At 31.9% G+C, this 14077-nt stretch overlaps 1 protein-coding gene across 1 annotated transcript; it reads left to right on the plus strand.

Annotated features, from left to right (window-relative positions):
• Window positions 1-9897: 9897 nt before the first annotated feature.
• On the plus strand, window positions 9898-13590 carry LOC146897486 (protein KINESIN LIGHT CHAIN-RELATED 1-like). The gene is made up of 3 exons (XM_085733389.1): window positions 9898-10818; window positions 11626-12534; window positions 13150-13590. Exons 1-3 carry the CDS (start codon window positions 10244-10246, stop codon window positions 13382-13384), a joined length of 1719 nt encoding a protein of 572 aa, XP_085589515.1. The 5' UTR covers window positions 9898-10243; the 3' UTR covers window positions 13385-13590.
• Window positions 13591-14077: the final 487 nt, after the last annotated feature.

Here is a 14077-nt window from a genome sequence, read left to right on the forward strand (position 1 = left end):
GGGTATATAGGTACCCACCCCAAACCCATACCCAAACCCGTCCCAAATGTAAAAAATTATTTTATCTTGATATGTCATGTTATTTTGTTTGATAATTGTCATGTTAATAAAAACTACCATTGATATTTAAAGGATCAACTAAATCATTATGTTTAACACATGTTAAAGTGAGCGTATTGTTGGATAATGTATTACAACATTGCTCTTAGGGATGCAAAAAAACTTCTATTTTTTATTAAAAAAAATTATTCAATGCGGGGACGGGGATGGGGCGGGGATACCCGAACCCGTCGGGAACGGGGATGAGATTCAATTTCTCATCCCCGTTGGGTATGGGTAGAGTAACGGGTAAGCATATGAGAATCGAGTATGGGGGCGGGGAAGGTAAAGCCCGTCCCCACCCCACCCCATTGTCATGCCTAAATTTGTCTCCACAGTGTTAAGTTTAGTCTAATAGTAGGACTTTAAAAACTTCTAACAAGACACACAAATATATACGAGAACCAATTGGTACACCGACTTTACATATAAAGCCAACTTAAGGGACACTTGTTTTGAATCAATATCTCGCAGATATTGACCTCGAATGAATTAACCAATTAGTCCAGACCAAATTTAGATTTGTTGCAGTCACAAGTCCACACATTCACGTAAATTGTACATTGATGACCATTGAATCAATTCGAACATATTGTACTTTAAATCAGGTTGATTTAATCTTGATCTAATAGTCATTGATGTACTCATTACATGAATATATATGTAAAATTTGTGACTCCAACAAATGAATCTGTCGAGATCCACACGATCTTACTAGCGCGTTAAGGTCGTATGACCAAAGATTAAACACCCTTATCCATCTATACCAATAACGAGCAACTAACATAACCATATTAAAAATACAATATATACATATATGTTAGATTTCCCTAAAATTGTGTTCATCAATGACTTTTTATCCTTACTCATATTCATCATTCCATCACATTCTTAATTCGATATTTCCCAGATGAAAAATGTTATTTCTCTAGAAAAAAAACATCAAGAATTTTTCAAGACACAACAGGCAAGTTTTAATTGCATGATTTATTTGTTCACTTTCTATTTTTCAGCCACACCTCCTTGAATTGTGGCAAATAGTGCATTGTGATTGACTGCTCTTTATTCTTGAAGAATTCTTGATGTTATTTTTCTAGAGATATAGCATTGCTCTTCCCAGATACTAACCTTTGAGTTCCTATCTAAATAATATTAAAAATATTAATATTCGTGAGTTTCTTCTTTTGTTTTCTTTTTTTCGAGCCTCATTTGGCTTAGTTTTAGCACATTTCGTTATTAGGCACTTAAATATATATAATATGCTTTTGTTAAATGATTAAGTTTTGAGTTGTCACTTACGTATAATAGTTAAGTATTTAAATTTGTAGACTTTGATGGTTACAACTTCTGCGTTGTTAATTAGGCATTAAGACTGTTGTTTTGGCTTTTGTTGAGTGGCTAAGCACCACATCTAACTTCTGCTCTCCATAGTCAAACTTTGATGGTTTCCACCTTTACTTGGTAGTTAAGCTTTGTCCTTAAACAAGGGTTACCCTTGGGGTAACCTAATTTCTTGTACCTTAATTTTGTTGAAGGGGCACTAAGAGGGCAAAGCGGGTGTCAAAATGATGGATTTTGGGGTGATAATTAATGACATAGAGAAAGTGGGTGTGAAAAATCTCAAGGATTGTTAATTTGGAATGTGCGAGAAACTTAATGATAATACAAACTAATTTCATGAATAGTTTGTATAATTAAAAGCACTTTTAATGGGATCAGCCAATTAAAATGATCTCCCAAATCTAAATCATTTGACAATATTGTTCACTATGCATTTTGCTACCATTTCTTGTTGATTTTGATCAAGATTTCAGTCAGTAGTAGCTTGGTTCAACTCCAATTGAACATGATTAATTAGTACACTTGATTAATTAAGCACAAATGGTAATGAGTTTCGGTTAATAATAAAGGATAACCCAAGTTTGAATCTTTATTTAAAGAATTATTGATCAAATTTTACTTATCATCCTTCTAAACTCTAGATTATTTTAATATCTTTTTCCTACAAATCAAAGGGATAAAACAACAAAAAAAGACAATAGAGTTTTACAAGAGATCAAAGGACAATGTATGCATTTTAGTTCCAAAATGCCCCTATAGATTTTATTTTTTTTAGGGGGTTTTACTAATTGCAATCGATAGGTTTTTATTGTTTTATTATTCATGTTGGACTTTTCAGTTTAGTGAATTGCAAGTATCCCCATAATAAAAAAAATCAATGCAAATAAATCAACATATAGATATAAGTGTACTAATTAATATCTGAATATTATTTTTGAAAAAAGTAAATGTCTTGGACTAACTAGAGGAAGGTATCATAGGGAAAGAAAGCAACTGTGACTATGACTCATAAACTACTACATCAGCTTTTGGTTACCGGTTATTGCTCACAAATTGTGCTTTGTTATTTTAGGAAAACATCCACTAAGAACAAGGAACCATAAATGTTGTCCTACATTGTACTTGTAGCTGAGACATTTGGTCTGCCATTGTTCAAGTAATTATATGGTTCATGTTAACTTGTGCCCTTAGGGCACATGTTAAACAACCCAAAAATGGAAACATTTTCTTAAATTTTGTGCATTCAATTATTGAAAAGTAAAAAAGTTAAAGTCAAATGCATTAATTGTAACAAAATATTTCTATTTTGAATCATTAACTTGTGCCTTAGGGGTACAAGTTAACATTTTCCTAATTATATTACTTCCCCCGTTTTAAAATGAGTGTCGCTTTAGCCAATTGCACACAGATTAAGGAATGTAATAATGTTGTCCAAAGATATGATATTTTTACTAAAATAGCCTCGTTAGTTATTGGTGCATTTGTCATCATTAAAAATTAAAGTACAAAATGATACTTTGGAAGCTGTGTGGATAATAATAATTAATGGTAATATTGGAAAAAAGTAATTAATAGTACATTGAAAAGTGAGAGTGACATTCATTCTGAAACAAATTATTTTTGCTAAAACGACACTCATTTTGAAACGGATGGAATAACAAAATTGATAGAGACGTTATATAATATGTGTAGAGATCGGGGTTTAAACCTCAAACATTCTACTTATTTATCTTTAAAGTAAATTAATAGTCATCAGATTACTTAACAAAAAAATTGATCCTATAAAAAAAAATTGTTTCATAATCACAATTCAAATGGTAAAAAGATGTAATTCCATTTTTTAAAATTTTTTAACTGAAGTCTATGTTCAACTTTTAATTTGTATCATCTACAAACAGTATGTACTCACATGAGAGAATTGTTCAAAGCATAGCCAATTTCACAAGTACTACCATTTTTCTTGTGTGCTTCAAAAAAACATAACTCCTTGTTGGCTACATAATGAGAAAAACCTTTCAAAAATTCAAGATTTGACATCCAATAATCATTCTTGATATCTAGCATTTTTCTAAAACAATAGTAGAGAAAATATCTGATTCTCAATTAACTTCAATGACAGTTACGGACTATCAATGTTAATTATAACCACTAATGGAAATTAATCATTTGTACAAATTCAAATTTGATTAATGATATATCATTAAATTAAACAAAACATGATCTACACCAAAAATAAAATAAAAAATGATCTTCCCTTTGGCCCAACAACTAATCTTCCTCCTTTTACTTTGACTAGATCAAATGCTACATAAAACGATCTATTTTTTTTTAAGAGCAAATTGCACTCACCTCCCCTGAGGTTTTATTAAAAGACACTCACACCCCCTCTAGTTTGGAAAAAACATTAACCTCCCTTAATTATTTCATTATTGAGGCACTTTCCCCCTTAATCACTAACAGCTGTTACTTTTTTAACGGGCACTCCAGATCCTCATTACAGTCCTTCATCTTAATTCATGGAATTTTGCGATTCTCCTGGTTCAATAGACGCCGCCATTTATATGTTTTCTCTAATTTTCACTATTTCTTCATCTCTTTAACCCTCTTCATCGTTCATATATGTTCTCCAATTTTCATTATTTCTTCTCATCTCTTCAACTCTCTTCATCGTTTATATTTTCTATAATTTATTATTCAAGTTTTTTTTACATTCTATGAAATTTAACTCGGCGCATATGAATTTGGAGCATAAGGTGTTTGTTGATTTGTCTGAGTGAAATTATTTGTTTATTTGTACAAGGTGATTATGTATAACTAGGATGAATTTCTATTGTTTAAACCATTTATACATACAGCAAGACATGGTTGTTTCTGTATATAATCATGCATAAAATGAGTTTTGATTTTTCTCAATCTAACAAAAAGGAACACGTGGCAAATTGATAGATATTCATGGAATGATTTTGTAAATAATTGGCTATATGAAAGGAATTTCCATTTGATTTGTTATCGTGACTCATGGCATAACAAAGCAATAACATAACTGGAAATGTTAGTTAACAGTGTTAACTCAAGGGAGGTTATTGTTTTTTCTAAACTAGAGGGGGTGTGAGTGTCTTTTAATAAAACTTCAGGGGAGGTGAGTGCAATTTACTCTTTTTTTAATTATTTCACCAACAATGTTTTAAAAACTGAACCGAACAATTCAACCAGTTGAACCATAAACTGCAATTGTTACACTCAGTTAGTACGTGGTCTGTTCCATCTCAAGCCGTTTAAAGCAATTGAACCATGATCCAGATTTCGTTTTTAAAACATGGTTCACTACTTTCAACTTTCAAATTCATAAGATATACTTAATCAAAAATACGCATAAGCTTCATCAAAATAAAAATCCAGCATATATATAAACCTTAAAATTAATCTCCTAGAAACGGACCGGATTTGTGTGCAATCGGGTCAGCCTCATCTAAATTGTTCGATCAAGGTTAGATGGTCTAAATTTTAAATTCTTAACTTAAAATCTAGGTCATCCATCTTGATCGGACGATCCAAATGTGACCAATTGCACTCAACTGCACTCAATCCAAATCCTCTAACGAGTAACAACATAATAATAAATTAACAAACAAGAAACTAGTACAAAATTGAGTTGATATAATGTCATAACAGTTTCATTAACATCAAATAAAAACCAACAAGATCCAACAAAGTCAACACACACACACAAGACTAAATTTTGATCATAACAAGATCAATAACTAAAGAACCCAAGAACACAGAGTTAATGTTACAAACCCAAAAAGAGATCAAGAACGAAGGTTGGATTTTGAAGGAAGAGAAGTGGTGGTGGGACCCTCAAAGGGAAGATGAGAAACAGGGTTAGAAACCATGAGAGGAAGATCATCGTTGTTGTTATCATCTTCAGTGTCAGTGGTGGTAAGGTTGATGCAAGAACAACGTTCCAATGAAGCAAAGAAAGCAGAAGCCACGTTAGTGCCGACCCAGTTGGCAATTCTGTCTAGTTTGTCGCATGATATCAACCCACATGCGTTGTTGTTGTTGTTGTTGTTGGACATTGTTGAAGGATGAAAACAGAGAGAGAGAGAGAGAGAGGTTGGAGTTTTGTTGATGGAGGTATGGGACAGGGGAATTTTGTTGGAAACGTGTTTTGTGAAGGAAAAGAGAAAAGAAAAGCATATATTGAACATTGAATTTTATTTTTTGACTCAAAAGTTTGTATTGAAATAAATTAAAGGATAATAGTTATTTTGGTTTCTCATAAATGTCTAATGAGTAGCCAGAAGAGTTTTTCAATGTTTCAAAATATCAAAATAGTCTTTGATTGTCCGTTTTGTTAGTCAAAATAGTTTCTGACGTTAAAAAAATCTCTCGATACTCACAATAACTCTTTTTATATATGAATTGAAATGACAATAAGTAAGTTCTTATAAAGACTGATACGATAATAAGTAAGTATACTGAACGACTAATATGACAATATTAACGAAGTATTTTAATGTCAGGAATTATTTTGATTAACACATTATACAATCGAGGACTATTTTAAAATTTTGATACATTGAGCTACTATTGTGATTATTCGTTACACAATCAGTGACCAAAATGACTATTACCCCCTAAATTAAATATGTCTTTAATATAATACTAATACTATTTGTTTTATCTTTTGTGAGTATTAAAAAAAGTTAATTTATATACTAAAGAGATAAAAGAGGAAAAAAATGTGTTTATTTTTTATCTTTGAAATGAGAAAAATTTCCTTAAACTAAATGAAGTAATTTCTAATTTTATATTATTTAAATATAGTGTCTTATCAAAACTAAATTATTTTTATGTTTATTTTAATAATAAATTAAATTACTTAATTCTTTATTTTTTTAGGTAGTTAATCTAATTCAGATGATTAAATGACTTAAAATTAATTCACGAAATTTATTTATTTATTTGAATTAAATTAGTTACGATGATAAAAATAAGCAACTAAGTAATTTAGTTTATTATTAAAATTACTTAAATTGGTTTTGGTTGACTTGATTCTCTAATTAATCATTTTTTTATTAAAAAAATGCGGAAGGAATTTTTTATTGATTAGAATGGTACTAATGATCATTTTATAATCTAGGTCAATGATGTTAACACTTTATAGTATAAAGGACCAATTTGAAAAATAAAATAAAATAAATGACAAATTCAAAACTTGAAATTTAAGTTTAAAGATTGTAACGGTAATTTTATTTAGTTTTATATGTCACTTCTCTATTTCCATCCGGTTCGAATTCAATTGGAGGAAAAGATGTTAAATCTTTTAAAAGAGAATTTTGTCATCTATTGCAGCTCTATCCTTTCCGGTGAATTAATCTCTACAATTGCAAGTAGCAAGTTAGGGTTTAAATTATAAGTTTGTTCTTGAGCCACAAAAATCACAAAAATCTTAGAAACGGTCATGTTGACACTTTGATATTTTTAGTATGATGTGTATATTTTACGCATGAAAATGTGATGTTTTGCAAAATCTTCAACTCTCTGATAAAAAAATGATATGATGCGTGGCATTTCAATTTGAGGTTTAGGGATAACAGTTTGAGATATTTTATGTTGAGAAAGTGCTATTGTAGAGAGATGATAATGAAAGTAGGGTAGAAGTTGATGCAAAATATAGAGAAGTTAATCGATGTGGTCACTTACTAACTAACACTTTTTTTTATCAAGACACTTTTTTTTTTATTAAAAGTCTTTGTAGTGGACCTTTCATCACATCTCTTTTTATCCTCTTCACCTTGATCTTGAAGCTTTCATAGTGTCTATGTTAGAAGAAAAAAAGTGTTCAACGTAGACCATAAGAATTTTGCGGCTATTGCAAAACTAGCATTCTTGTATGATCTTTTCTTTTTTCGGGTACTTTCTCTTCATGTATCCAAATAGATTACATGTATTACATGTATTTAAGACCATATACAATGGTTTGTTTAATCTGACATTAAACAAGGAAAAGCAGTCCAATGGTGTGTTGAAGCAGTGTTGAATGGTGTGTTGGACGAGAGAGATGATGAACCAGTTCAACAGAATTGAATCTGCCATCCGATGCCACGTGGCGACGTTCCATTGGATAGAACAGGCGCGTGCAGCACACGCGCAGACAACAGCGTGTGAGCTGCAGACGGGATGAGAGAGGAATTGCTTTTTGGATAAGCTTGCACACGTGTCTCTTTCTGATTGGTCACGCAGATTCTTTATCATTTTAATTATTTAAATCAACTATTTCGTTGAAAAATAATTAAAAAAAAAAATAATACCAAAATTCATGATTTTTTTCCCTCTATAAATAGAGATTTGGTTCATTTGATTTGGACACAGAAAAAAACCAAATTTTTCACTATCTTCATCTTTATTACTATCTTTCTATTAACAAACTAAGTGAAGTTTTTAGTTTGTTGTATTGCATTTTAAGTTAAGAAAATAAAAATAAATTATTTTACAAAATTTTGTTTTTCCATTTTAAACTAAAAAATAAATTTTTAATTGTATTACTTTAATTTAATTATAATCGATAATTATAATTTTATGTAATTATAAAAACAAAAATTAAATAAGAATAAGAAATAAAAAGTGGTGGGGTAGGGTGTTGAATGAAAACCATTGGAGAGGTAAAAATTGAATGAGTGTTGAATTAAAAGAGAGAAGATGATGTGGAGTGTTGGGAATTGAAAAAGTGGGTGTTGAAAGAAAGTAAACATTGTACATGGTCTAAGGTCCTTAACAGCGTAAACGCTCAAAACAAACAAACAAACACTACTTGAGATTTTACTAAGTATCCTATAATAATGAAGACTTAGGCACAAAGTTTATGTGTTTCCATTGTTTGTCCACTCATAACCAACCTATGATAGCAATTTTTTTCATCGCAATGAATACAAATTTAAAATGAAAACTTTTTTTTCTATATGATTAAAATGAAAACTTTGTTGCCAAGCATTCACATACATTATATACGGAATTCCTCTAAATTATTATATTGTTGAAAGTTTACCCTTTGAATAATACTTTTGCTATAATTTATCATGGACAATCCTTTTCTCACCTCTAATAAAACTTCTAATTGTCCACTCTATTTTTGGATATACACATTAAAAAAAAACTTCTAATTTTGTGTCATTTAAAATCTCAAACTACTGAAGAGATAGGTCATTCTTCCTAGCTCCTCTTTTCACTATTGGGCATTCAACATCCACATACTATTACTTATGCAACCCAATCAATTTTGCATTATATATGTACTAATATAGCAAAAGAAAAATGTATGACTAATCATTTTGTTTTCGTATTTATGTTTTATGGATTTAGATCATTTAAGTAATTTTTTTTAGTATAATAATAGAATTTAACAAAGGTGTAAAATAATTTATACCATTGTCAAATAAGAAATCATTATATTTTCAAGTAAGCTTATATTATCTTTTTTTTTAAAATAATACTGTATCTATTTTAAGGATCGGTTAATTTGAGAGATCAATCGCACCGTCCATTAACAAAAAGTTCATTGAAGTCGAGCAAAATTTTCAATGAACTAACCTAACATAAAAATTATTGATACCTAAAAATTCGAAGATGAGATATAAAGAAGCACTTGTACCAACAAAAAAAAAAAAAAAAGAAGCGCACTCCTAGATTTATGTGACCAACATATTATAACCACTCTTTAAATTTAAAATTAATTGTTAAGGATTCAATTTTTCTTTGTACAATAAAACTAGTTTAGTAACAAACATACTCCCTCCGGTCACTATTATATGCAAAACTCAATTTTTTAGTTACATAAAATAATTTTTTAGATACATAAAATAGTTAATATATATAGTCTTTATTATAGATTAAATCCATTAATTATTATCTAAAAAATAGAGTTTTGCTTATAATAGTGAGGAGGAAGTATATTTAATCTAAAGAACATGTCCCATTTTCTTTGATCCAATATTATTTACTTAGCACTTGAATTGGTGTAAGGAAAGAAAATATATTAAGAAATAAGAACATGTAAACTGTCACATCCAACCAACAACTAGTCCTGAAGGCTGCATTCTTACTAGAAAAGAAAGCTATACTATAAAAATCAAAGACATAATAAAAATTAAACAACATAAATTTTCTGAAACTCCAATCTCAATCCAAAAACAGAATCATGGAAATTGTGACTCTGTTCTTGCCTTTCTTCCTTGTGAAGCTTGTTCTGAAATTAAAGTATTCAAATTTCATTATTACAAGTCGTCTCTTTCAAGCAACGTTCCACTACTACCATCCCTAATCCACTTCTCTTCCACTTTTTTCCTTTTTCACTCTCTTTTTCTTCTCACACTCACTTCTATACTCATTTCAATCTTCTCCCACACTTCTTCGTTGTAATTATATATATACACATTCAATAGCTTAGAAAAAAATATCAAAAAAATTAAGTATGTTTTTTCACCCAAAAACCAGAATTTTTAAACATAGGTCTATTCAAATTAAAAATGAATTTTTCCCTTTTTTGTTAAACCAATTTGGAATAATGGGTATGAAGAAATTTTCAATTTTGAATATTGGGTATGATGAAATTTTCAATTTTGAATAGTGGGTATGATGAAATTTTCAATTTTGAATAATGGGTATGAGGAAAGCTTAAATTTTGATTCATGGATGTGAAAAAATTTCAATTTTAAAACTTGGGTGTGAAGAAAGTTTAAATTTTGAATCATGGGTATGAAGAAATTTTGAATTTTGAATTGTGGGTATTGATTGTTCAACAATGACAGAGTTAACAGTGAAAACCCCACCTCAAATGCAATCATTTGGTGTTTTCCTCCGTGAACCACCGCAAAGTGAGGCCACCGACGATGATAACCACCGGGACCCATCACCGGCGATGAGGAAAACCATAAAGAAAACAATAATCATTGATGAATCTTCCTTAGAGAATCCTGATTTGGGTCCATTTCTTCTGAAGATGGCAAGAGATACCATAGCTTCTGGTGAGAATCCAGAAAAGGCTTTGGATTATGCAATTCGGGCATCCAAATGTTTTGAACGGGTTTCGGGTCCGGGTGTGGATCTTGCCACATGTCTACATGTTGTTGCTGCAATTTATTGTAGTTTGGGGAATTTGGATGAGGCTATTGAGGAGTTGGAACGGTCCATTTTGTTGTTGGATGTTGAAAACGGGTCGGGTCATGCTATGGTGAAGTTTTCTGGATATATGCAACTTGGTGACACTTATTCTATGACTGGATTGTTGGATAGATCCATTTTGTGTTACGAGTCAGGTTTGAAGATTCAAATGGATATTTTGGGTAAGTCCGACCCGAGAGTTGCTGAGACTTGCAGGTAAAGTTATTAACATGTCTTGTTTTGATGTCTTCACATACACATATATGCAATGTAATGTTACTTTCATAAATATTTTTATGCACAAATGTCACGTAAGATGATATTGATGATGGATAAAGAAAGAGGAGATAAGGATAAGAAAGATGAATATTGATGTTTATGTATTGATATTATTATGTTTGTTGGTGATGGTTGTTTGTACTTTTCTTTTTGTTTTGGTGCACTTAGGCCATAAGTGCATGTTTAGTGATGTGATTTTAGTTTTAAATTTAGCGGGTGGGGGCATCACCTAATTGGGAAATGATCATTGAAGAAGTCAATCAATTTAGTCATTTTCTCAAATTTTGCAGTATAATTTTAGTTTATGCATTTTCTCAAATGTAGTAATTTTAGTATTGTATTGTTGACTATGTGGCTGTGGCCATGTAATGGCTTTGGAATCTGCTGTGAATTGGGGATGGATTGGCGAATGGTTGCAGTCTTGCAGATTCTCAAGCATATAAGTATTTAATGGGATGAACTCCCTCAGACATAACAAAACTCTCTCTCTGGCTATGCGAAGTGAAGGATTAGCTTTAAAATCTTGGGAGGAAGTATAACCAGGGAGAATGTTTGAAGTTCGAGAACTTTTCTTAGTCTACTTTGGACTAAAAATGAATTGGACTACTTACTAACAATATTGATTTTAATTAAGACTGTTATGATTTGGTATATAGAATCCAATTTTTTCATAGAATTCAACTAGAACATTCATGTGATAGGTGCTGAAATGTATTCGATCTAATTGGTTACCTTAAACGGCAGGTACTTAGCTGAAGCCCATGTTCAAGCCATGCAATTCGACGATGCAGAGCACTTCTGCAAGAAGACATTGGAAATTCATAGGGAGCATTGCTCACCCGCTTCTCTTACAGAAGCAGCAGACCGGCGCCTCATGGCCCTTATCTGTGAAGCAAAGGGAGATTATGAACCAGCACTTGAGCATCTTGTCCTAGCCAGCATGGCAATGATTGCTAACGGACAAGATAATGAGGTTGCAGCTATTGATGTTAGCATCGGAGATATTTACTCGTCGCTGTCTCGTTTCGACGAAGCTGTTTTCGCCTATCAGAAAGCGCTGACAGTGTTCAAATCCACCAAGGGTGAAAATCACAGTTCTGTTGCTTTAGTGTACATTCGACTCGCAGATCTTTACTGCAAGACTGGAAAATTACGAGAGTCAACATCCTATTGCGAAAATGCGTTAAGAATATATAGTAAACCTACGCCTGGAATAACCGCCGGAGAGATTGCGAGTGGATTGACTGAAATCTCTGCAATCTACGAAGCTCTAAACGAGCCCGAGGAGGCGTTGAAGCTTTTGCAGAAGGCTGTGAAATTATTGGAGGGTATCCCGGGACAATATAGGACGGTGGCAGGAATTGAAGCTCAAATGGGAGTGATGTTCTACATGGTCGGCCGGCATGTGGATGCTTGGAAATCTTTTGATAATGCTGTCACCAAGCTGAGAGCCGGTGGGGAGAGGAAATCTGCGTTTTTTGGATTTGTGTTGAACCAGATGGGCTTGGCATGTGTTCAACTGTATAAAATTGAAGAGGCCGCCACACATTTTGAAGAAGCTAGAGAGATATTGGAGAGGGAATATGGAACCTATCATTTGGACACTCTTGGAGTGTATAGCAACCTTGCTGCAACTTATGATGCCTTGGGCAGGTAAACAATTTTTTTTTTTCCTTCTTTGTTTTATAAAAAATAAAATAAAAATTGTTTACATTTGTATTGTAAATCCATGGATCTGAATCGCCTGGAGTGAAAATATCACGTAGCAATCAATCCCGCCCATTGATTTGAGATTGCACAGTTAGGATAACTTTTACGCTAAATCAATTTTAAATGATCTCGATCTTTGATTTAAATTGGATTCTCAGGATCAATAGTTGTGTGACGCAGTTACTGCGTCTAAACCAAATTCTAAGTCACGGGATCCAAATTTTCTGCAGTTGGAGAATCACGCATTTGACATAGTCACACAATCTGGTTCATGTACCAAATTACTTTTGTTAATTGAGTCCAAAATACGAGTATGGGCCTATGTCATTCGATCTAGTCTGACGGTTCAGATCAGTGATAAGATGAACGTGGAGAATATAAATTCGTAACATCACTCCCCCTACCCTAGGATTTGTTTTTCATTATATCATTATGCATGTCCGAAGCACACTTTGGCATTGTTTGGTTTCTCCTCTTTCTGTTGTCTTGCAAATACATGGACAATTTGATTGCTTCTCGGTGGATGAAAATAATTCTCTTTTATGTTATTTTGTACAGAGTTGAAGATGCCATTCAGATATTGGAATACATACTGAAAATGAGAGAAGAAAAACTTGGAACTGCGAATCCGGATGTTGATGATGAAAAGAAAAGACTGTTTGAGCTTTTGAAAGAAGCCGGAAGAGTTCGAAGTAGAAAGGGAACCTCTCTTGAAAACCTTATAGATTCAAATTTCTTAAAGATGAAGAAAGAAACAAGAAGGAAACGGGGTGCATTTGGTTTTAGAACTTAGAGAGGTCTAGTTCTTTACCCCAAAAAATTGTCTCTTTTATTTTGAACATGTGAGAATTTGTTAAGGTTTTAGATTGGAAGAAGCCTCCTTGTTCCTATATATTTTAACATAATCCAAGTTTCACATGATTTAATTTTGATCAAAAAATGAGAAAGAGAGGGGAAATAGATCTCCATTCTTTAGGAGTATAAATTTTTTCCTTTCAATGCTTTTGATTCCATATTAATTAGCATTGTCTGCAACATACTACAACATTTTCTAATTGCAAGATTTGACAGAAGTAAACAATATGTCGTACGGTTCTCCTAGATAATAGAGATTAAGGAACTAGAAAGAGTACAACTAATTTTTGGAGACACCATCTGTTTTGTTCTTCTCATCAGTCCTTCTTAAAGGAAAAATCATTTTTGGAGAGTGCGGCTTTGTTCTGAAAATTAGAAAGGATTTCAGACCCTTGTTTGGATTTGAGGAAATTACAGAACTTCATCATGGTTGTGGGAGATTACGTTGCTATTGATAACAGTGTTTTTGTTTTGTTTATAATAAGAAAAAAAAAAGAGATAACTATTTTCTAGTAGCTCCTTTATATCCATTTACTCTAAAGTACAGTAGCAGTAAAACAAACCTTGTAGTGGCAACATTCAAAAAAGGCTCAATGAAATAGCATAAATTTTCATTCTAATGCATCCAAAA

The sequence above is a fragment of the Medicago sativa genome, chromosome 8 (genome assembly GCF_051527215.1).
Source record: "Medicago sativa cultivar Bolivia chromosome 8, Bolivia_mono, whole genome shotgun sequence".
Lineage (NCBI taxonomy): Eukaryota > Viridiplantae > Streptophyta > Magnoliopsida > Fabales > Fabaceae > Medicago > Medicago sativa.

Bases quoted from the DNA above. Each gene is read 5' to 3' on its own strand.
- LOC146897486 (XM_085733389.1), top strand. From the start codon at position 10,244: ATGACAGAGTTAACAGTGAAAACCCCACCTCAAATGCAATCATTTGGT. The intron at 10,819-11,625 runs GTAAAGTTATTA...CTTAAACGGCAG, and splicing joins AGAGTTGCTGAGACTTGCAG to GTACTTAGCTGAAGCCCATG. The intron at 12,535-13,149 runs GTAAACAATTTT...TATTTTGTACAG, and splicing joins ACTTATGATGCCTTGGGCAG to AGTTGAAGATGCCATTCAGA.